The 23,204-nt window shown below is 41.5% G+C and overlaps 2 protein-coding genes across 2 annotated transcripts in view; one reads left to right on the top strand and one right to left on the bottom strand.

Moving 5' to 3' along the window:
* pcsk5b (proprotein convertase subtilisin/kexin type 5b) overlaps positions 1-4,764 on the top strand; it is a 67,645-nt gene extending 62,881 nt beyond the window's left edge. Inside the window, exons 28-37 of the mRNA XM_042320417.1 lie at positions 36-119; positions 386-581; positions 821-1,035; positions 1,255-1,497; positions 1,639-1,872; positions 2,052-2,229; positions 2,426-2,643; positions 3,045-3,151; positions 3,270-3,465; positions 3,738-4,764. Coding sequence (XP_042176351.1) covers positions 36-119; positions 386-581; positions 821-1,035; positions 1,255-1,497; positions 1,639-1,872; positions 2,052-2,229; positions 2,426-2,643; positions 3,045-3,151; positions 3,270-3,465; positions 3,738-4,159 — 2,093 coding nt within the window. The 3' untranslated portion in view covers positions 4,160-4,764. The remainder of the gene's footprint in view (positions 1-35; positions 120-385; positions 582-820; positions 1,036-1,254; positions 1,498-1,638; positions 1,873-2,051; positions 2,230-2,425; positions 2,644-3,044; positions 3,152-3,269; positions 3,466-3,737) is intronic.
* Positions 4,765-7,041: 2,277 nt separating this feature from the next.
* On the bottom strand, positions 7,042-22,342 carry rfk (riboflavin kinase). Its single transcript, XM_024416975.2, has 4 exons — positions 21,849-22,342; positions 12,530-12,681; positions 11,430-11,532; positions 7,042-9,787 (listed from the first exon to the last, which is right to left on the bottom strand). The coding sequence occupies exons 1-4, from the start codon at positions 21,928-21,930 to the stop codon at positions 9,636-9,638; spliced, it is 489 nt and encodes a 162-aa protein (XP_024272743.1). The 5' UTR covers positions 21,931-22,342; the 3' UTR covers positions 7,042-9,635.
* Between the last annotated feature and the right edge of the window lie 862 nt (positions 22,343-23,204).

The following is a 23,204-nucleotide window of genomic DNA, read 5'->3' as shown; positions in this document are numbered from 1 at the left end:
ATATAGTCTCACTATTTGAATAAATATTTGCTCAGGTCAGGGGGAATGTGAGCAGTGCCACTCCAGCTGTAAGACATGCGCAGGCTCTGGGAGGGAACAGTGTAACACCTGTGACACAGGTAAGAGTTAAGTGCATGGTATTTAGTATCTGAGTGCTGTGTTCTCCTCTATCCTCGGCCTGGAGGAGTTGCCAGAGTTTGCTTGTGTAATTGATCTGCTTTCACCTGTTTTAGTAATTCTTAAGTCATCTTTACTGTAGTTTTATGGTGTGCTTCCATTGTGAAGGTGAAGCGTGACACTTTCCATGTAGAAAATACTAGACTTTATTGAAGAATAATCAAAACGTGGCGTACGGTGACACCTGCATGCTTGTCTGGCTCTGTAGAGCGCTTTCTGATGGCCCGCCAGGCGTGTGTGGCAAAGTGCCCGTCTGGTACTTTCGGCAATTCCACGTCGGGCCACTGTGACGACTGTCTGCCAGGCTGTGTTCTGTGCCAGGATGCCCATCAGTGCCAGAGGTGCCGGACTGGACACACACACCTCTACCTGCAGGGCGACCAGTGTGTTCCCGAGTGCCAGAGGTCAGATCTACTCATCAATCTTTCCCCATTTTTCCATCCCTTCCCCCTGAAAGTGATCTGTGACTTTCACATATGCATATACACACACAGAACACTCTTACACACACGCTCCAACTAGAATGCTATAGGTGTCTTTTTTGTTGTTGTAATCATGTCATCAGAATAGTTTTCTCCCCACTTGCAGTCATGTTCAGTTCCGTAAAACCCCCTTCACCTCTCCCCTCCTGTCCTATGTGCAGAGGTTACCCTAAGGGGGGCGAGTGCCAGCCCTGTGCCCCAGAGTGTGCCTCCTGCCTGGGGAATGCCACCCACTGCCTGAGCTGTGAGACTCAGTACTTGCTCCTGGATCACTCTTGCAGAGGGCACTGTCCCGAAGGGCACTACCCCAATGAGCAAGAGTGTCTACGCTGTCCACCCGACTGCATAGAGTGTAGCCAGGACGGCCTGTGTAAGGGTAAGGCTGCTGCACGGGGAGCAGAGGTGGAGGGGTCAGGGTAAAAGGGGGTGGCGGGGACGCCAGCCACAGTACGAAAAGATCCACTTTCTTTCTAATCTCCTCTATTCAGCCATAAAAAATCATGATATTCAATATGGCGGCCATATTAAGTGTACCAATAGGAGTAATTTTATATCTGTGTTTAGCATTCTCTCTCTTCCTGTGTCTCTGCACCAGAGTGTGAGGAGTACTACTTCCTACATAAGGACCAGTGTGTAGATGACTGCCCAGAGGGCTTCTTCCCCAGCGAGGAGCAGAAGGAGTGTGTGCGTTGTCACACCGACTGCGTTTCGTGTGACGGGCCTGACTCAGACGACTGTGATATGTGCAGGCACCCCGCGGCAGTGCGCTACAACGGGGAGTGCCTGTCCCAGTGTCCCTCAGACACTTACCACAACGTAGCCACCTTCGAGTGCCAGGGTACTGGGATTATACACACAACTCATTTTACCATAACTGGATCGTCTCATGACCTACCATAGGAGGCATTTATTTTGTGAAGTGATAGTGCTGTGTCTAACGGATAGGCTGTGTCTAACAGATGTGACGTCTGTCTCTCAGACTGCGACAGGTCGTGTCACACCTGCTCAGGTCCCGAGCCCTCGTCCTGCCTCAGCTGTGGGCCCAACATGCGAAAGGACTCCAGTGGCCATTGTGTCTTCTATAGCCAGTGCTCCCTGCGCTCCTACAAAGATGAGGAGGGCGACTGCCAGACCTGCCACCCCCTCTGCCACCGCTGCTCAGGGCCCACCAAGGAGCACTGTCTCAGCTGCAACCCGCAGACCTTCCTGCTCAGTGAGTCACCCATCAGCACTGACTTACAATTAATGAAAATGTCCAAGTAGTCTCTCCCTGTTTCTGTCTGTTTTCTTATGGTTTTGTTTGTAATGAACATGACCCAGTTGTCCTGTGGTTAGATGATATGATGTGATGTGTTCCTCCTCTAACCGTGTTGTTTTTTCTGTGCTCGTCAGACAACACCTGTGTGAATGAGTGTCCGGTGGGTTTCTATGGTGATGGGGACGAGCGTGTGTGCGAGCGATGTCACTTCAGCTGTGTGTCGTGTGTGGGACGCCACAGTGTCCAGTGTGCAGCGTGTAAACCCAGCCTGTTCAAACAGGGACGCAGCTGTGTCGAGACCTGTGGTGACAGGTAGGAGACGCACACACATCAGTGAAGTCTGAAGAGCCAATCATCACTTATAAGTTACAGACAAGTTTAACCCTGGGTGCCAGTCTGTTTCTGCTTTTTTTTGTGGGAAAAGGAGTTGGCAGGTGAGCAGAAACAGGCATCTTCACCGTTTGTGATGAACCGTTACAAGTTCTTTACGTCTCTCCCTTTCTGTAAGTCACTTCGGTAATACCGTCACCTGGACTTGCGACCGGTGTGACCCGTCGTGTAGCAAGTGCAGGGGTAGGGGCAGTGGGGACTGCCTGAACTGCCGTGATGGGTACCTCTACCTGAAGCAGTCGGGCCAATGCCTCCAGACGTGCCCCACAAACTACTTCCCTGACACCAGAGCCAAAATCTGCCGCAAGTGCCACCCCACCTGCAAGACCTGCGAAGGTAAAAGCCAAATGGAACTCGCGCTCAACCTGCAATAAGGGAGAGACACAACCTAGAGACACAAGTAGCAAAGATCAACTCACTTTACTTGCATCACCTGAATAGCAATATCAACTGCTGCACTGGTTTGCATGGATATCACTGAAATCTAGTAAAAGCTCAGACTTGAAAGTTACTAGGATGTAGTGATGGTAATGTGAGCCGAGCAGCATTGACTTTGTTGAGTAGGAAGGTCATTTGATTGTCCAGAAAAGGTGGTGAGTATGTTGAATTTGTGGCACAGAATTCCTGTTTTTCACTAAATGTAGCATTACAAACGGTGTGCCATATTGAATGCTGTACTACTGACTTCTTAGTAAGTATGACAATGTTGAGTTCCTCCCTCTGTTCTCTGTTTGCAGATGAGGGAGCCCTGTTCTGTAAGTCGTGCTTCGAGGGTTTCAGGTTTTTTGGAGGGATATGTGACTCTCCCTGTCTCGTAGGACTTTACGCTGCTTCAGCTATTTGGGTAACTCCCTCTACGGCCTCCTTCTCCAGTTCTGGTGCTAAAAATCAGGAATTATCCCAATAACTGGGAATATTCAACATCCCAGTCTGATCATCTGTGCATGTATATGTGTTTCTAGGGCTTGGATCCACAGTGTGAGAAGTGTGACCCGTCCTGTATGGACTGTAAGGGTCCTGGTCAGTGGAACTGCACTGTGTGCCCAGCCAGCCAGCTCCTAGCTGACGACGGCCGCTGTCTGTCCTGTTGCGGCAACGAGACCAGACACGACGGCAGCCCCCTCCCCCGAGAGTGTTGTGACTGCCGGGCATCACAAAGTAAGCGAAGCCCCCCTTCGCACTTTCCCATGGTTTATTTGACCATGTGAAAGCGAGCTACTGGTTAAATACCACAATGCAGGTTTGATTGAATTGGACTCTAGGTCTAAGCCATGCTGTATTGTGTGGTTGTATATTGCATACAAATGTGCTCTTGGCAAAAAAATGTATATTGCAAGTTACAACATAAATATCAAAGCACTATACTTTCTGTGGTGACTATTCACTGACCCCTAACCTTGACCCTTTACCTCCCACTGTGTCATCCCCAGTTGAGTGCGTCTTTGGGGTGAACTTTGTGTTCCTGGGCATCGAGGAGCTGCCAGAGGGACATCTCAAGGTCTTCATCCTGGCCATCGTGCTCCTGGTGTCGGCCCTGGGTGCCGCTGTCTTCCTGTTCCTCCACTTGCGCTCCAAAGCGGGTGCTGGTTTACCCCAGACGAAGGCCAATGGCTACAAGAAGCTGGGCGCCAATGGGGGCTGGGCTGGGTCAGACTTAGACCCCGCTTCCTCCATTGGCGGCTACAGTGACCGCATCGTTGAGGATGACGAGGAGGAAGAAGATGACGATGATGAAGATATTGTGTATATGGGTCCGGATGGTACAGTGTATCGGAAGTTTAAGTATGGACTCCTGGAGGAAGACGAGGACATTGAGATGGATTATGACGACGAGAGCTATTCCTTCAGATAAAGAGGAATGTAAACACAACCAGAAACCCTCAGGCGTGCCCACTACTTTTATACAATATTTATTACCTTCTGTAGTAGTGATGTATCCCAAGATGTTTACACACAAACACCTCTAAAATGTTTCCTGACCTCGATAGTGAAGATCTAAATATTTGGCACAGTAGTAGGGCTTAATATGAGGGTCTTTGAGGGAATTTCTTAAATAGTGCATTGTAATTTAGACTTGCAGGTTGGTTTGACATTTTAGAGTTTTTATTTGGACTTCTAAGGGTTAGTTTGTCATTTTAGTTCACTATTGAAGTCCAAGCACTTTGTAATCAATATTGCGAGACGAATGAGACAGAGGCTGATCACATCACTGAGAGATTCATCCAGTTTCACTCATGCACTGCTAAAGGGACAGTAAGATAGAGGTGAAAATATTTTAATGTAACTTATTTTGATTATAGAATTGGAGCTCATAATAAGAAGTAATCTCCCTGAGTTTTTGGATCCCATGCATGTGAAAGAGTAGTGTTGATTTATAATAATCAGAAAGATCATTTTCTCTTTGTTGAGGTGAATCAATGTTTACTTGAATAAAGTTGGAGTTACTGTGAGAATGTTTTCTGGAATTCTGCTGAGTCATTGTCGTTAATGATTAACACACACAAAATGTACTGAGGCATTTCAGTTGGGTCACTTCAACATAACACATGGGCTGTGGCTGAAAACTTTACTAGCTGTTAAAACCTTGCTTCATTCTCAGTAGTTGGTATTCAGACTTACCTTACGGGTAGGTATAACAGGCTTGGTTGCGTGTTGTATAAATGTCATTCAACCACTGAAAACCCTCCCACTTGCTGGCCAACATATTTTCCTGTGAAGTTATTCAATAGGGTTTTCAATACATTTATCTTAAACCATCCCTTTAAATACGGTGTAACTTAAATTAGAATTTTGTCCACAGACTAGAATCAATCAAGAAAGGGTTCAATAAGAGATTGGGTTCAATAAAAGACACATTTTAACACCAACTGGTAGAAAAATGTATCTGATTTTGTAGATTATTTTGGCAAATTTTAGGGTTAGGAAAGTATGTATGAATCATTCAAAAAATAGTTTGGAGAGTCTTTCCATATGAAATATATTGATGAATTCTGAAAATTGCCACATTCAGTTCTTTAACCCATTGTAATGTTGGAAGATTAGTGTACATAGAATTATAATAGGGAGAATAGTGTACATTAGTAGGCTATACCCTTATCTGTTACCTGCACTAACTATGGAACTGGGTGATGACACAGCCAAGCATTGTGCCATGTGTCAAGTTCAAACTGTTACGCCTTGGTCTGAGCTCCGCTCCATAACCTCTTCTTAAAAATATTATCAACTGTTAGTAATGATCCTCAGCAACAACAACATACTTGCCGTGACAACGTTTACAGAGGAAGAAAAGTAAGGTGAACGAAACAATGTAATTAAATAGAATGATAATGTAGGCTATTCCATTGTTGTCCATTCGTTTACTCCAATTGGGGAAGGGGTGGTAGGGTTAGGGGAAAATAATAAAATATAAAAATGTAGACTATATACCAACTGAAGGGAACTTACAGTAAATTGGCAGTTGAATATGTTATTTGGCCTACTAACAGTCAATACTGACTGGGGTATTTAACATGATAGAAATAGGAAACAGAGAAAGTTGGGGTTACCTATAATTAAGACATTTGAGAGTGCCCACGCCTGCTAGTTAAAAGGCAGTACAATTGTTATTCTGCATAATGGCACAGCATATAAACTTTAACGTGTGAAATATGGGAAAGTTGATATGCTTAAATTGGTTGTCATGACTGGTTTCACGTTTCCAGCGATTATAAGGTCAAATATATCTTAAACACGTGTCATTTATATTTACAATTCCTTTATCCAAACGGATTACTCATTTACCTAGCTCTTATCAATAGCACCTATCAATTTGTAAATGACAGTGCCTGGAGAATGCTGTTATTTATATCGAAAAAAATGAAGTAGATGCTTTTTCCACTTGGAACCGGTAGGTTCACTAGACCTTATTCAGGGTTTCCTCACGGAATTAGTGGAATTAAGTCAAAGTCAGACAGAATACGGCGTAGCTGTAACACGCCTCCATTTATTCAATCTCCACCCACAACAATAAGCAGGTGAATAGCATGATTTTCTCATGCTGAAGTTCAAGGTCAGAATACACAGAGAGAAAAGTGCATAAAAGGGATTAACATTCCATTTATGCACATTTAACTCGGGTTGGAATCGGGCCAAAGTGCATTGGATGAGAAAATCCAGCCTCTCCCTGAGACCTCCTCCAAAGAGCTTTCAGAGGAATTGAGGAGGCAAGGACTAAGAAAATAAGGATTTGATGGAAAAGAACATTTTCAGACACAGCTTTGATACTTCTTGTCCCTTGTTATTGACAGAGTAGGCTATCCCAAACATACAGTGTGTTGTCTCATGGCCCTCCCAGGCCACATATGTAACGATACATTTACTTGTGTTGTGATATTTTATGCATTTGATGGAACCATATTCAATAACAATGTATGTAGTGTAATTCCTGGAAAGAAACTACTTGCAACAACCCAATTTCCAATGAAGCAGAAATGCCCTACCCCACCATAATATACAATAGCACTGAAAGCTGATCGAATTTGAGCAACGAGAGGGTGAGACGAGACATGCATCTTTGTACGTTTAATAAGAAAAAGGGCTCTATTCCAGCCGCATCGCTTCAGCTTTATAGATTGAATAGAGCCATAAAACTTCAAGCAGGATCATACAGCAAGGTTCTGAAAATGAGCCCAACACACACAATGGGTCCCTGAACACAGACCCATGGTTAACTGTGATGACAAAAATACACAGTTACGCTTTCTCATATTTTTTAATTCAAAACTATAACTCAGGACATGTTACTTCGTCAACAATTACAGCATTGCATGGTCTGATTTTGTTACATACAAAAGAACTGTCAAATCTGTATGCCTTCACAGTTGAAATAACAAAGAATAGTTTGTACTGGAGGTCTGGAAAATCCAAGAGTTACTTGGAAAGAATTTCAATGATTTACAAGGCCTATCTAGCTAAAACATATTTTGGGAACAATTAACATTCTGCCATCACACACTTTATAAAGGAACTAACAAAAGCAGAATACAAATGGAAGAACAAAAGTGGAGAAGAATCAGGTGACACTGGTTCATGACATTGTCTGATTCTACTAAGCAGTCTCAACTGAGCTAAATGTTTTCCTTGTTTAGTGATGAGATCATATGTTGGCTGAGGGTGGTGGTTCGGTGCCAAACTGGAGAGCAACCCTACAACACTATTACTACCAGATGCCTTCGAGGAGTAGTTACCTAATCCAACACTAATGCATAGGCTACTTGATCAGAAATATGAGCCATGTTTTTGGATAGTTCAATGAGAGCTTCTAGCTACACTGATTTATAGAACATCTCTGACCAGTACGTATATAAAGGGCACAACGATCAAAACACAAGCTACAAAACGAGCCGCTTCATGGTCTGGGGAGGTTTGTATTGTTTATACAATTACCACAGAGTACACTGACCTCATTAACCAGACCTTGGCCTTCAGAGTAATGCCATTACAGGCTGAAAACTGGAGCTGGGAAAAACAGAGACAAACAAAATGTCCCTTCTTGAGTTGTGTTTGCTTACTGTATGTTTTACTACAGTAGTATGGTGATAGCTAGCGTTACAAGATAAAAGTATACTGGTTTAATGGAATAACTGCTTATAATATCTTTACATGGTTGGATGCTAAGATAATACATGTAGTAGAAGCCATGTTTTACCAATCCTCTTCCCTGGTGCTTGTCCACAACTAACTGATGATAGGGAAAGTCAGATTAGTCAGACAATGGGGTGCCCTGGGTTTCAATTAGCACAGATTCTGCTGTTTTTGTTTGTGAGAAAATGTATGTATATGTTGGGCTGTGACAATATGTGTGTGAATGTGGTATTAAGGCACATTACTGCCAACCAGTCAGGCGTATAGGTCTGGGGAACACAATAATTAGTCCCCTCTTCTACAACTGGTGCCCCGAGTCACTATTCTAACCAGAAACCTTCCCTAAGGACTTTTAGGTGCTAGGCGAGATGCTTATCTCAGCCATTTGCATAGCGTTCAATATGTCATTGTATCGATTTACATATGCATCTATCAACTGCTTACTACATACAGTACATTTTCTGCATGAAGGGGAATTTAAGGTCAGCTGCAATAAAAAGGCCAGGATATCTTTGAGAGGAATATAGTCACTTATTTCCAGAGTCGGTCTACGAAAACAGTAATATATTATGAAAGCCATGTTTTTTCCTCTGCCAATATTAGAGACTCTTAAATACAGTACATCTCAAATCACTAACTCAAATCATTTAACAACTAGGCTACTATTTACAGCAGCTACAAAGCACTACATATGTATGCTCTCAACACTCCTCTGTCCTCGGAGAAAATGACAAAGAGAAAAAACATGCATCGATCTGTAGAGAATCAGAGGCCTGGACTTACTCCTCTTGTACCATATCATTGCTCATCTCAGTGGAATTAGGGTGCAAACATGGTTAAGTCAGTAAAAACTACATTGTTGAAACTTTCAGACACTTAAGTGGGGCCATTTGGTTATTTTCTCCCTTACAAAACTTAAATAAAATGTCCCTCATTTGTGGGGAGGTAAAATGCTGGATTTGACCAATGAGGAACTATACAAATGAAGGACATCGGAAAGCTGAAGCTACATTGACATTTTCTCCAACCATGTAGCTCAAAATCAGAGGGGGGTAGGGACAGAGAATAGACACTCTCACTCACAGATTTGGTCTATGAAAACAGTAATATATTATAAAAACTAGCCATACTGTACATCAAATAAAATAAAGCACTTGAATTCAGCGAAGTGTATAATGCAATTATTTAGCCTAGATTACATGCAATATACGTTGAGGACTTCTCTGCTTCAAGGCAGACATTTAATACATCTGAATATGAAAAGGATGAATAAACTTCGACGGCAAAGCTGAGACTAAACTCCAATACAAAATGACCATTCATTTCTATTAGCAGTGGTTTGATGGTACAGGGCTTGTGACGAGAGACAATTTGTTCCCCCTCAACACACAAAGATCACATTCACTTCCTGGAGATGCACATTATCTTGCATTAACTGGGTCGTGTTCATTAGGCACCAAACTTGTCCGACAAAGAAACTTTTTCTCCATTGGAAAAAGTTTGTAATGGTTTTTGGTATTGTGCCCTAATGAACACAACCATGGTCTAAATGTAGCTTCAGATCAGATACAAAGATTTGATCCTCAAAACAAAATCTCTACAGAGGACTGAATAAGTAGCATATTGGCCATTGGTGTGGTAGTGATTACAGAGAGAAAGACAGAGCAGAGGATAACATACAGGAGAGCCCATTAGTTGTTCAGAAGTCAGTGGCCGTTCATGATCTTGTTGGATGTTGTCATGGACGTGCTGGCGGTGGCTCTAAAGAAGTTGTCCTCTTTGAGTTTGAGGTGTTCTGGGAGCTCCAGGTTTCTCTTGGCCTCCTCAATGTCATGGTTGATTGCTGCTATGAGTGCATCTGCAAAAAACAGAGACAGGTGAGAATGTGTTGCCTTAGGTCTCTAAGGATTGCAGTGTGTACACGGATGGGGGAAAGTGTGTGTGTGATATAGATATATACAATACCAGTCAAAAGTTTGGACACCTACTCATTCAAGAATTTCTTTATTTAGACTATTGTCTACATTGTAGAATAATAGTGAAGACATAAAAACTTTGAAATAACACATATGGAATCATGTAGTAACTAAAAAAGTGTTAAACAAATCTAATTATATTTGAGATTCTTCAAAGTAGCCACCCTTTGCCTTGATGACAGCATGGCACACTCTTGACCAGCTTCATGAGGTAGTCACCTAAAACACATTTCAATTAAACAGGTGTGCCTTGTAAAAGTTAATTTGTGGAATTGCTTTCCTTCTTAATGTGTTTGAGCCAAGCAGTTGTGTTGTGGTAGGGTTGGTATACTGAAGCCCTATTTGGTAAAAGACCATGTCCATATTATGGCAAGAACTGCTCAAATAAGCAAAGAGAAACGACAGTCCATCATTACTTTAATAAGACAAAGGTCAGTCAATGCGGAATATTTCAAGAACTTTGAAAGTTTCTTCAAGTGCAGTTGCAAAAACCATCAAGCACTGACTTGCCTAGTTAAATAAAAGGTTAAATAAAAATAAAAGCACTATGATGAGTGGCTCTCATGAGGACCGCCACAGGGAAGGAAGAGTTAACTCTAATGAACTTGTCCTCTGCGGCAGAGGTACCAACCTCAAATTGCAGCCCAAATAAATGCTTCACAGAGTTCAAGTAACAGACATCTCAACATCAACTGTTCAGAGGAGACTGCATGAATCAGACCTTCATTGTTCGAATTGCTACAAAGAAACCACTACTAAAGGACACCAATAAGAAGAAGACTTGCTAGGGCCAAGAAACATGAGTATTTGATAAGACCAAATTGTAGATTTTTGGTTCACAGAGTAGGTGAATGGATGATCTCTGGATGTGTGGTTCCCACCGTGAAGCAGGGAGGAGGTGTGATGGTGCTTTGCTGGTGACACCGTCAGTGATTTATTTAGAATTCAAGGCACACTTAACCAGCATGGCTACGACCGCATTCTGCAGAGATACGCCATCCCATCTGGTTTACACTTAGTGGGACTATCATTTGTTTTTCAACAGGACAATAACCCAACACCTCCAGGCTGTGTAAACGCTATTTGACTAAGAAGAAGAGTGAATGAATGCTGCATCAGATGACCTGGCCTCCACAATCACCCGACCTCAACCCAATTGAGATGGATTGGGATGAGTTTGACCGCAGAGTGAAGGAAATGGAGCCAACAAGTGCTCAGTATATGTGGGAACTCCTTCAAGACTACTGGAAAAGCATTCCAGGTGACTACCTCACAAAGCTCGTTGAGAGAATGCCAAGAGTCTGCAAAGCTGTCATCAAGGCAAAGGGTGGCTACTTTGAAGAATCTCAAATAACACTTTTGGTTACTACATGATTTAATGTGTTATTTCATAGTTTTGATGTCTCCACTATTATTCTACAATGTAGAAAACAGTAAAAATAAAGAAAAACCCTTGAATGAGGTGGTGTTTCCTAACTTTTGACTGGTTCTGTATCACACACGTACACCAGTACTCACTCTTACCAAGCGAGTCATAGCTCCTCTCTGGACGGATGTAGCCCACCATGACTACACTGAGGATCTGTCCATAGAAATCTTCCTTAAATGTGTGTATCACATGAGTCTCCTGCAATAGACATCAACTAATAAACATCTGAATCAATAACCAGCAGCACGTGACCACTACAAGTCCCAATAAACATACATACTATGGAAAACAAAGCAGTCAACACTACCACCAAGTATGATTCCCTTCAGAAATCACAGTCTTCATATCCACCACAAAACACACTAACAATACAAGTGAAATAAGAATGTTTACACTAGGGTTGGGCAGGTATACAATCATTTTGAAATACCGGCGGTATGATAATAAATGACAATGTTTGCACTTTTTAAACAAATACCTGCAATCAATGTGTGCACTGGTTGAAAGACAAAGCTACTTTTTATTCCCCAACGCAGTGAGTGTCATCTTATGCCAATGTCCACAAACCTATGTATTGACATAGGTTTGTCACAAGCCATAGTCACGGCACTACTTCCGCTAAAATGTCTATGGCAGGGTCATCACTAGTTAACAAAACCACCGTCATAATTATGGCTAAACCCTGCTCATTTCTACAATATCTATTGAAAATGTATTTTAAACCTAACCAACACCACACTGTTAACCCTATGTATAAACCCTAACCTTAAATTATGTCTAAAAAGCTAGCCAATTTGGACTTTGTGGCTGTGTTAACTAGTGACGACCCTACGGCAATGTGTGTTGAGATGGGTCAAATCAAATTTTTATTTGTCACATACACATGGTTAGCAGATGTTAATGCGAGTGTAGCGAAATGCATATATAATATATACCAGAATAATACCAGATAAGGTAGTAATGACATCATACCGGGATAATACCGTATAAGGTAGTATGGTATAAGGTAGTATGACAATCTGAATAGCATCCAACACCTTGTAGAGTCCATGCCAAAACTAATTGAGGCTGTTCTGAGGGCAAAAGGGGGTGAAACTCAATATTAGGAAGGTGTTCCTAATGTTTTGTATACCCAGTGTATATAGGCTTAAATAATTGTATATATACACTATATGGGTGGGCAAGCTGCACTTGCCATGGATTTCTTGGTGTTTTTGTAGTAGGGGTTCCAGCCGATGCTCATCACCATCTTGTGGATGTCTCCGCTGCCCACGCATGCCCAGCCATAGTAGATCCCTGTGCTGATGTCGCCAGGGAGGTGCTCCACCACTGAGTCTGGGAAGTTGGCTGATCAGAAGAGACATTAAAAGGACATTTAAGTCAATCAATCCGATGTGTCTGCAGTGAGTGTCCATTTGATCACTAACCCACTCAATAAAAAGGACAACAAAGGTATTTCCATGTTTGTCTGAAAAGGGTAAGGTTGACTTCACCAGCAATAGTCTTAACTTGACAGTATTCTTATTGACCAAGTAATCGCATTCCATCAAATGCATTTCTGCCTGACCTTGTAAGGACGCTTTTATCATATTTCATGTTGGAAGCAGAATCCCTTTAGGCTTCCATGAATGACATTGAAAACGAAGCAACGTGTTCAGCCAAAACATAACAGCTGTACTGGCTACGGTCACATACAAGAGAAACGGGTTAGCCTACCATCTAGAGGTCGACCGATTAATTAGGGCCGATTTCAGGTTTTCATAACAAATCGGAAATCAGTATTTTTTTGACACTGATTTTGCCAATTTATTTTTATTTTTTTACACCTTTATTTAACTAGGCAAGTCAGTTAAGAACACATTCTTATTGTCAATGACGGCCTAGGAACGGTGGGTTAACTGCCTTGTTCAGGGGCAGAACGACAGATTTTCTCCTTGTCAGCTCTGGGATTCAATCTTGCAACCTTACGGTTAACTAGACCAACGCTCTAACCACCTGCCTCTCATTGCACTCCACAACGTACCTTGGCTTCTACTGCATTTGCGTAACAGGAGCCTGCCTGTTACGCAAATGCAGTAGAAGCCAAGGTACGTTGCTAGCTAGCATTAAACTTATCTTATAAAAAACAATCATAATCACTAGTTAAACTAGTAATATCATCAACAATGTGTAGTTATCTAGCGTGTCCTGCGTTGCATATAATTGATGCAACGCTGGGGGGTGATTTAACAAAAGCGCATTTGCGGAAAAAAAAAGCACAATTGTTGCACGACTGTACCTAACCATAAACACCAATGCCTTTCTTAAAATCAATACACAGAAGTATATATTTTTAAACCTGCATATTTAGCTAAAGGAAATCCAGGTTAGCAAGCAATATTAACCAGGTGAAATTGTGTCACTTCTCTTGCGTTCATTGCACGCAGAGTCAGGGTATATGCAACAGTTTGGGCAGCCTGGCTCATTGCGAACTAATTTGCCATAATTTTACGTAATTATGACATAACATTGAAGGTTGTACAATGTAACAAGAATATTTAGACTTCGGGATGCCACCCGTTGGATAAAATACAGAACGGTTCCACTGAAATAAAACGTTTTGTTGTCGAAATGAGTTTCCGGATTCGACCATATTAATGACCAAAGGCTCGTATTTTTGTGTTTTATTATGTTATAATTAAGTCTATGATTTGATATTTGATAGAGCAGTCTGACTGCGCGATGGTAGGCAGCAGCAGGCTCGTAAGCATTCATTCAAACAGCACTTTTGTGCGTTTTGCCAGTAGCTCTTCGCAAGCACAGCGCTGTTTATGACTTCAAGCCTATCAGCCTAATGGCTGGTGTAACCGATGTGAAATGGCTAGCTAGTTAGCAGGGTGCGCGTTAATAGCGTTTCAAATGTCATTCGCTCTGAGACTTGGAGTAGTTGTTCCTTTTGCTCTGCATGGGTAACGCTGCTTCGAGAGTGGCTGTTGTCGTTGAGTTCCTGGTTCGAGCCCAGGTAGGGGCGAGGAGAGGGACAGAAGCTATACTGTTACACTGGCAATACTAAAGTGCCTATAAGAACATCCAATAGTCAAAAGGTATATGAAATACAAATGGTATAGAGAGAAAGTCCTATAAATACTATATTACCTACAACCTAAAACCTCTTACCTTGGAATATTGAAGTCTCATGTTAAAAGGAATCACCAGCTTTCATATGTTCTCATGTTCTGAGCAAGGAACTCAAACGTTAGCTTTTTTACATGGCCCATATTGCACTTTTACTTCAACACTTTGTTTTTGCATTATTTAAACCAAATTGAACATGTTTCATTATTTATTTGAGGCTAAATTGATTTTTATTTATGTATTATATGAAGTTAAAATAAGTGTTCATTTAGTATTGTTGTAATTGTCATTATTACAAATAAATACATTTAAAAAATACAAATTTAAAAATTGGCGGATTAATTGGCGTCTGCTTTTTTTGGTCCTCCAATAATCGGTATGGTGTTGAAAAATCAAAAAGAGCCCAGAAAACAGACTGAGGGAAGAGGCTGCTTATATTCTAATACCTGAAAAATGTTGGCTCAATGGTGGCCTATATGCGAAAGGATTATTTGTGATTTCAGTTTGAAGGCTTTCCCCATCTGTGTGGGCCTACTGATGCAACAGAGTTTTGACTATAGGGGCAACATTGACTGGGGACATGACCCCCCCACCCCGTACATTCTGAAATTGCATTTTTGTCCCCCTCCAGTTTTATCATTGCACTGTAATACAAAAAGTGGCATCGGTGTGCATCAGGACCATGCGAACACCCTCAGAGTGGTCGGGTAGGCTGTTTGACGATTTCAGTCAGCTGGATTTAGGATGGTGGGGACACCAGTGCGTTTTCTGATCAGCAAACTTCCCAGACTCCGTGGTGGAGCACCTCCCTGGTGACTTCAGCACAGGGATCTACTTTGGCTGGGTGTGTGTGGGCAGCGGAGACATCCACAAGATGGTAGCTACCACAGTCAGTTCAGCTCTAGTCATCTGTTAGGTAGCAGCATCAAACAGCTGTTGTATGTAAATGTTTTATTGCCTTTTTGTCCTGTTTCAACATAAGTAAATTAACTTGACTAGTTTTCACCAGTTGATGTACCATTACAGCTAGCCAAAAATTGGCCAACGTAAGCAAAATAGCTAGCTCACTAACTTCAGCTATTATTTTGGCCATCCAGACTATTTGCATTGCACCCCTGCTGCTACACCGGTGCCCCCGCACAAAAAATATTTAATAGAATAGCATGTCATTTCACTTAATCCGGCATAGCCAAAGACATGACAGCTCATAAGTAAGCATTTCACTGTATGGTCTACACCTGTTGTATTTGGCGCGTGTGACAAATAAAATTTGCCTCAATAACACTACACCTGAATCAAATGATGAAACCAGCAGCCAAATGATTGAAGACCGATATTCTGACATTTGACAGTGCAATGTGAGTTTTTATTAGAGTCAGTATAGCAATATAACTTTTCACACTGACACAGTATAAACAGCTCTACAGGCTACACTGTCGTGGTGTATAGCAGTACACAAAACTACGCCCATCATGTCTTAACAGGATCAGATGATGACAGGAGTCCCAGCAGGGTCAGACAGCCATGGAAGAGCAGTCTACAGAGCTCAGGTGAATTTTGCAGTATATTATAATCAGTATATGGATACAAAGTTCCATCTTGAGTTGATGGGTAGACTACAGTCTGGGATCTGGGAATAATGGTCATTTAAATTATTGAACCATTGATTCTGTTCTTGGATAATATAATGTATAAATGTACACCAAGGTAATTCTTTGTCATGCCTCATCTGAGCAGGATCAGATGGTGACAGGAGTCTCAGCAGGGTCAGGCAACCAGGGAAGACAAGTCCGACAAGGTTGAGGTGAACTTCTGCATATACAATACTTTATTCTCTCTGTGCAGCAAACACTGGACAAGCCAGAAGCTTCACAGATTGAAACTATTTTAAGGCAGTCTGACAAACCTCTAAAGTTGATTGCCAAACTGTATCAAGGGTTGAGAGGCTTTTCCAGATTACACAAAACATGTCAAACAAAAATGTGAGAAAGACCTGGAAGACACTGTTGATGAATGGATACAGATATGTTTGAATGCCCAGTCATGTTCATATAATTTCAGACATACAGTTGAAGTTAGAAGTTTACATACACTTAGGTTGGAGTCATTAAAAGTTGTTTTTCAACCACTCCACAAATTTATTGTTAACAAACTCGTTTTGGCAAGTTGGTTCGGACATCTACTTTGTGCATGAGACAAGTAATATTTTCAACAATTGTTTACAGACATTATTTCACTTATAATTCACTATCACAATTCCAGTGGGTCAGAAGTTTACATACACTAAGCTGACTGTGCCTTTAAACAACTTGGAAAATTCCAGAAAATGATGTCATGGCTTTAGAAGCTTCTGATAGGCTAATTAACATCATTAACATCATTCGAGTCAATTGGAGGTGTACCTGTGGATGTATTTCAAGGTTTACCTTCAAACTTAGTGCCTCTTTGCTTGACATGAAGGGAAAATCAAAACAAATCAGCCCAGACATCAGAAAAGAAAATTGTAGCCCTCCACAAGTTTGGAAATTGCTCCCAAGGATGAACCAAACACCTGAAGGTACCACGTTTATCTGTACAAACAATAGTACGCAAGTATAAACACCATGGGACCACGCAGCCGTCATACCGCTCAGGAAGGACACACTGTCTGTCTCCTAGTGATGAACGTACTTTGGTGCGGAAAGTGCCAAAGGACTAGGATTAAATGTCAGGAATTGTGAAAAGCTGAGTTTAAATGTATTTGGCTAAAGTGTATGTAAACTTCCAACTTCAACTGTAAATTACTGCAGTTTAAGACCATCCATAGAACACACAGTACTATGCGCCAGTGAAACTGAATATCATGCACTCAGAAATATAATTCCTCTGCCGGAGGTGGTAAACATAGGGGACATATATTTGCATGTTATGATCTTGTGAAGGCTGGCTGAATTCTGGCAAAGAGTATGTTATTTTATCTCTGCATGTCTAGATTCTCCCTTCTCCTTGTTTTTGTTTGCTTGGGAATGTTGATACTGGAAACTTATCAGAAGATAGCTGCTAAAAAATGCATTGCCATTAATTGCAAGATTGGTTATCCTCCCACAAATGCTACAATGGATGGCAGAAATGTCAAATTATGCATCACTAGATTTGATTTATTAAGGGTATACTGTGCAACTTTCATAAGGTCTGGGTGCCTTATATGACTTACTGTATGCCAAAAGGGGTCTATATTGAAAACAGTATGGTTTTTAACGTTGCACAGTCACAAATAGATTATTATTTTCATGGCACACGAGACACCAGTCTGATTTGTGCCCGTCTCATTGGACTAATCCATTGAGGCCGGGAGATACCACGGTCCAAGAATATGGGGATTGTAACTCAGATGCACAAGGCATGACTATGACTAGAATGCGCTGTCTCCCGCCATTTCATTGTGTGCAATGTTAGCTGTGTCTATCAATTCCCCATTACATACACCAGTGGTAGCCTACATTTACCATTAATTCCCATTATTTCTCATCTGTACTGTTTGGTTATGGGAATTCATGTTAATGCATTGACTATATCATTATTACGGTAATTTACTGTCCTCATTGTCGGAGTGGACATGTGATTTGCAGAACTCAATCTATGCTAAACTTGTGAGAAACAAGTTTTTGTTTATTTATTTGTCAATTTATATTCTGTGTCTTGTTTTTAACGCTCCTGTCAACTTAGTTCACTCTAACAGATTGTAGTTTTGGGAACAGAAAACTGTAATGAGACGTTTCATCTTTGAGTAAATTATCTTGTTCCATCTTCTCCCACTGCTGGCCACTAGGCTTCTGCTAACTACCATATTTGGTACAGAGTGGAAAAGACAACGGAATGCTTCACATTTATACATCCGGTGAAATATCTCTCATGGTTCCATCTGTGGTATAACAGAGTGGAATAAGGTTTGTTGACTTTACCCTTTGCTAAAGTACAAAAAAAAGGCATTGTTTAGGAGTGCAAAGGCAAATTGAGTTATAGCACACACGCACTTCACACGGTTGGCGGTCCATAACATAACATGTGGTCCACACGGCTCGCTAGCAAAATAAGTGTACACATACGTGTTATTCAATCATTGCACCCACACTGCTCACGAGCGTCTGTGTTCTACTTGTGAAGCTCAACGCGCTGCAAGACCTGCCCCTCAAATCTCCTCATTGTTTTTTAGGAGCATATACCTGTGGATTAATTGTCAGAGTAGAGAACCTTGTGCATTTCAGGTAAAATAACAACCCGATGTTTATATCCCAGGACAAATTAACTAGCAACAGCAAGCTAGCTAGCTAAATTGCCATAAATGTTTAATGCTTTTTGACCTGTCCCCAAATTAATATAATTGGTTCAGAGTTTGTTTTGATATTTCGACATTCTTGTCATGGTCGCATGTGGGTGAACAAAATCAATTTGTGTGCGGTCTGGTCAGCATGTACAGTGCCTTGCGAAAGTATTCGGCCCCCAAGCATTTCGAACTTTAACATCTGCTAACCATGTGTATGTGACAAATAAAATTTGATTTGATTTGATTTGAACTTTGCGACCTTTTGCCACATTTCAGGCTTCAAACATAAAGATATAAAACTGTATTTTTTGTGAAGAATCAACAACAAGTGGGACACAATCATGAAGTGGAACGACATTTATTGGAAATTTCAAAAAAATTAACAAATCAAAAACTGAAAAATTGGGCGTGCAAAATTATTCAGCCCCTTTACTTTCAGTGCAGCAAACTCTCTCCAGAAGTTCAGTGAGGATCTCTGAATGATCCAATGTTGACCTAAATGACTAATGATGATAAATACAATCCACCTGTGTGTAATCAAGTCTCCATATAAATGCACCTGCACTGTGATAGTCTCAGAGGTCCGTTAAAAGCGCAGAGAGCATCATGAAGAACAAGGAACACACCAGGCAGGTCCGAGATACTGTTGTGAAGAAGTTTAAAGCCGGATTTGGATACAAAAAGATTTCCCAAGCTTTAAACATCCCAAGGAGCACTGTGCAAGCGATAATATTGAAATGGAAGGAGTATCAGACCACTGCAAATCTACCAAGACCTGGCCGTCCCTCTAAACTTTCAGCTCATACAAGGAGAAGACTGATCAGAGATGCAGCCAAGAGGCCCATGATCACTCTGGATGAACTGCAGAGATCTACAGCTGAGGTGGGAGACTCTGTCCATAGGACAACAATCAGTCGTATATTGCACAAATCTGGCCTTTATGGAAGAGTGGCAAGAAGAAAGCCATTTCTTAAAGATATCCATAAAAAGTGTTGTTTAAAGTTTGCCACAAGCCACCTGGGAGACACACCAAACATGTGGAAGAAGGTGCTCTGGTCAGATGAAACCAAAATTGAACTTTTTGGCAACAATGCAAAACGTTATGTTTGGCGTAAAAGCAACACAGCTAATCACAATGAACACACCATCCCCACTGTCAAACATGGTGGTGGCAGCATCATGGTTTGGGCCTGCTTTTCTTCAGCAGGGACAGGGAAGATGGTTAAAATTGATGGGAAGATGGATGGAGCCAAATACAGGACCATTCTGGAAGAAAACATGGAGTCTGCAAAAGACCTGAGACTGGGACAGAGATTTGTCTTCCAACAAGACAATGATCCAAAACATAAAGCAAAATCTACAATGGAATGGTTCAAAAATAAACATATCCAGGTGTTAGAATGGCCAAGTCAAAGTCCAGACCTGAATCCAATCGAGAATCTGTGGAAAGAACTGAAAACTGCTGTTCTCCATCCACAAATGCTCTCCATCCAACCTCACTGAGCTCGAGCTATTTTGCAAGGAGGAATGGGAAAAAATGTCAGTCTCTCGATGTGCAAAACTGATAGAGACATACCCCAAGCGACTTACAGCTGTAATCGCAGCAAAAGGTGGCGCTACAAAGTATTAACTTAAGGGGGCTGAATAATTTTGCACGCCCAACTTTTCAGTTTTTGATTTGTTAAAAAAGTTTGAAATATCCAATAAATGTCGTTCCACTTCATGATTGTGTCCCACTTGTTGATTCTTCACAAAAAAATACAGTTTTATATCTTCATGTTTGAAGCCTGAAATGTGGCAAAAGGTCGCAAAGTTCAAGGGGGCCGAATACTTTCGCAAGGCACTGTAACTTAAATATCCAAATATCTGCTACAAATCTTTGTTGTAACTATGGGTCAATCAACACAGCTTCAGTAGTTAGCGTTTGTGGCTACAGTAAATAACATTAGCGAGCAAATGTGCGTTGTACATATAACATGTCAAATATCTTTCGGGCAAGTCCACCACTAACTAGCTAGTAAAACAATAACGTTGTAACTTAGCTAGGTAGGGTAACTCGAGCATGGACTTCGGTTTCATTGTTTCAGCGAGACAGCCCACTCAATGTTTTTCTGGTTTATATACAGTCAATGAACTAACATGCTGACCAAACCAGGCCATCGCACGCACATTGATTTTGTTCACCCATAGTAGCAATCAGGACACACAGGTTGAGATATCAAAACAAACTCTGAACCAACTACATTCATTTGGGGACAGGTTGAAAAGCATTAAACATTTATGGCAATTTAACTTGCTGTTGCTAGCTAATTTGTCCTGGGATATAAACATTGGGTTGTTACCTGAAATGCACAAGGTCCTCTACTCCAACAATTAATCCACAGATAAAACGGTAAAAATAATTCGTTTCTCGTCATCTCTCCTCCTTCCTCAGGTATCTTAAAAAAAAAAAAAAACATTTGGACTTTATACTGCGCATTACTACAACCGACATGAGTATGGATGTCAGTTCTTCTTTCTATCACCCATGTATATGCGCCTAAACACCAATGAAGAGATGGGAGAGGCCGGACTTGCCCCGCGTTTAGCTTCGCATAACTTTTTTTTTCTATTTTAGTGACTGGCCACGCACAAGAGCAGTGTGGTTGCAATGATTGAATAACATACGTACATTTATCGCTTTGCGAGCGGTGTGGTAAGAATGGCAGGCTAACGTTAGCTAGCTAGTTATGTAACCGGTAGCTTGCGACACAGACATTGCAGCCAGCTAACGTTAGCCCGGCTGTCTAGAAAACATTAACTACTGTTGGGAATCCTACTTCAGTCAAATCAAAAGGAATCTAAAATACTACATTAGCTAGATTCCTAGCTAAAAGTACTAACGTTAACTAGCACGTGATACAACGCAAACCAATGTTGGCTAACTCGTATGTTGCTAGCAGCAGTGTTAACGTTATGCCGGTGAAGCGTAACGTTAACACACAATCATAAACAAAACATTTTGTTAACTAACGACATGCCATCGAAGCATACCGTTAAGACAAACATATTGGGTGATAGCTATCCTTTTTAATGTAGACGTTAGCTACGTCGTTACCTGTGGGAATCCCTAGTTCTTTGCTTCCTCGTCCGAATCCTCGAACGACTTCACCTCGGGAGAAATACGGAAGACTCTTCATGTCTCCTTCTTTCCAACTGGGGACGGCTTTCAGTTAACGTTAGTTAGCTAGCTAAAAGGTTAACGGGCTGTGTAACTAGTTGGCGAGCTACCTAGTCAAGCCTATGCAGTGTCTCTAAAAATATATTTCTGTACCGTTATCTAACAATACACACTGCCGAGAATGACCTCGAAAGACAGCTAGCGAGCTAACCACTGATAACTAGCAACAGAGATGATTCCTACTCAGCGCAAGGACCACAGTTCGTCCTTTAATGCTGAACGCCGAAAATGACAAAACAGTTCTCTTATCTATGCTAAGTTAGCTTGATATACTTATCTTTACCCCCGTTTCCGCTTTGACCAAGTACCTAGCTAGCCTATTTGAAGTTGTGAATGTGATTGTGGTCGATTCTTCTTCTGGGGATTTTATATGGCGGCTGGCAACCAACTTTAAGGTGCATCACCGCCACCAACTGGACTGGAGTTTGGACAGGGAAACCAAGACTGTTCTCAGAGCAGGTCGGCGGGTTTTTTACCAGCAAATGTTATTTTTAGTAGCAGGTGAGGAGAATTAACGTGGCAGGTTAAGAAAAGGGTTAGCTAAAATGCTACAATTGTCCTCGACGTGACTCAAACATACAGTATCTAGCTACAACCAGGTCTGCCCTGAGAATCAATCAAATTGAGTTATAAAGCCCTTTTTACATCAGCCGATGTCACAAAGTGCTATACAGAAACCCAGCCTAAAACCACAAACAGCAAGCAATGTAGAAGCAAGGTTTTCACTAATGCCATACTGCTAAAAACGCAGCAGGCATAAAAGAAATGGAACAGATTTGGAAGGTCGGGGGGAGTTCGTGATGCTCCTCGTTTGGTGTGACGCAGACAGGGTTGCGTGAGTGGTGAAACAGAAGAGTCGTTGTCTGTTTTTTTGAGGTTTTTAATTAATTAAAACATACAATCAACCTTCAGTGAAGCCGCTCAACATTTACATTACATTACATTCGCATTGTTTTTATATCATGTTCCAATGATAAAACTGGGGGAGACAACTCCACTCCCACTTGTTTCGAGACATGGATTTCTACACGCATAATAGTCAAGACATCAAAACTATGAAATAACACATTTGGAATCATGTTGTAACAAAAAAAGTGTTAAACAAATCAACATATATTTCTTCAAAGTAGTCACCCTTTGCCTTGATGACAGCTTTGCACATTCCCTGGCATTCTCTCAACCAGCTTTACCTGGAATGTTTTTCCAACAGTCTTGAAGGAGTTCCCACATATG

Source organism: Oncorhynchus tshawytscha, linkage group LG04 (assembly GCF_018296145.1).
Source record: "Oncorhynchus tshawytscha isolate Ot180627B linkage group LG04, Otsh_v2.0, whole genome shotgun sequence".
NCBI classification, from domain to species: Eukaryota; Metazoa; Chordata; class Actinopteri; order Salmoniformes; family Salmonidae; genus Oncorhynchus; species Oncorhynchus tshawytscha.
Note: the sequence above shows the minus strand (reverse complement) of the source record. Positions and strands in the feature narration are given on the sequence as shown.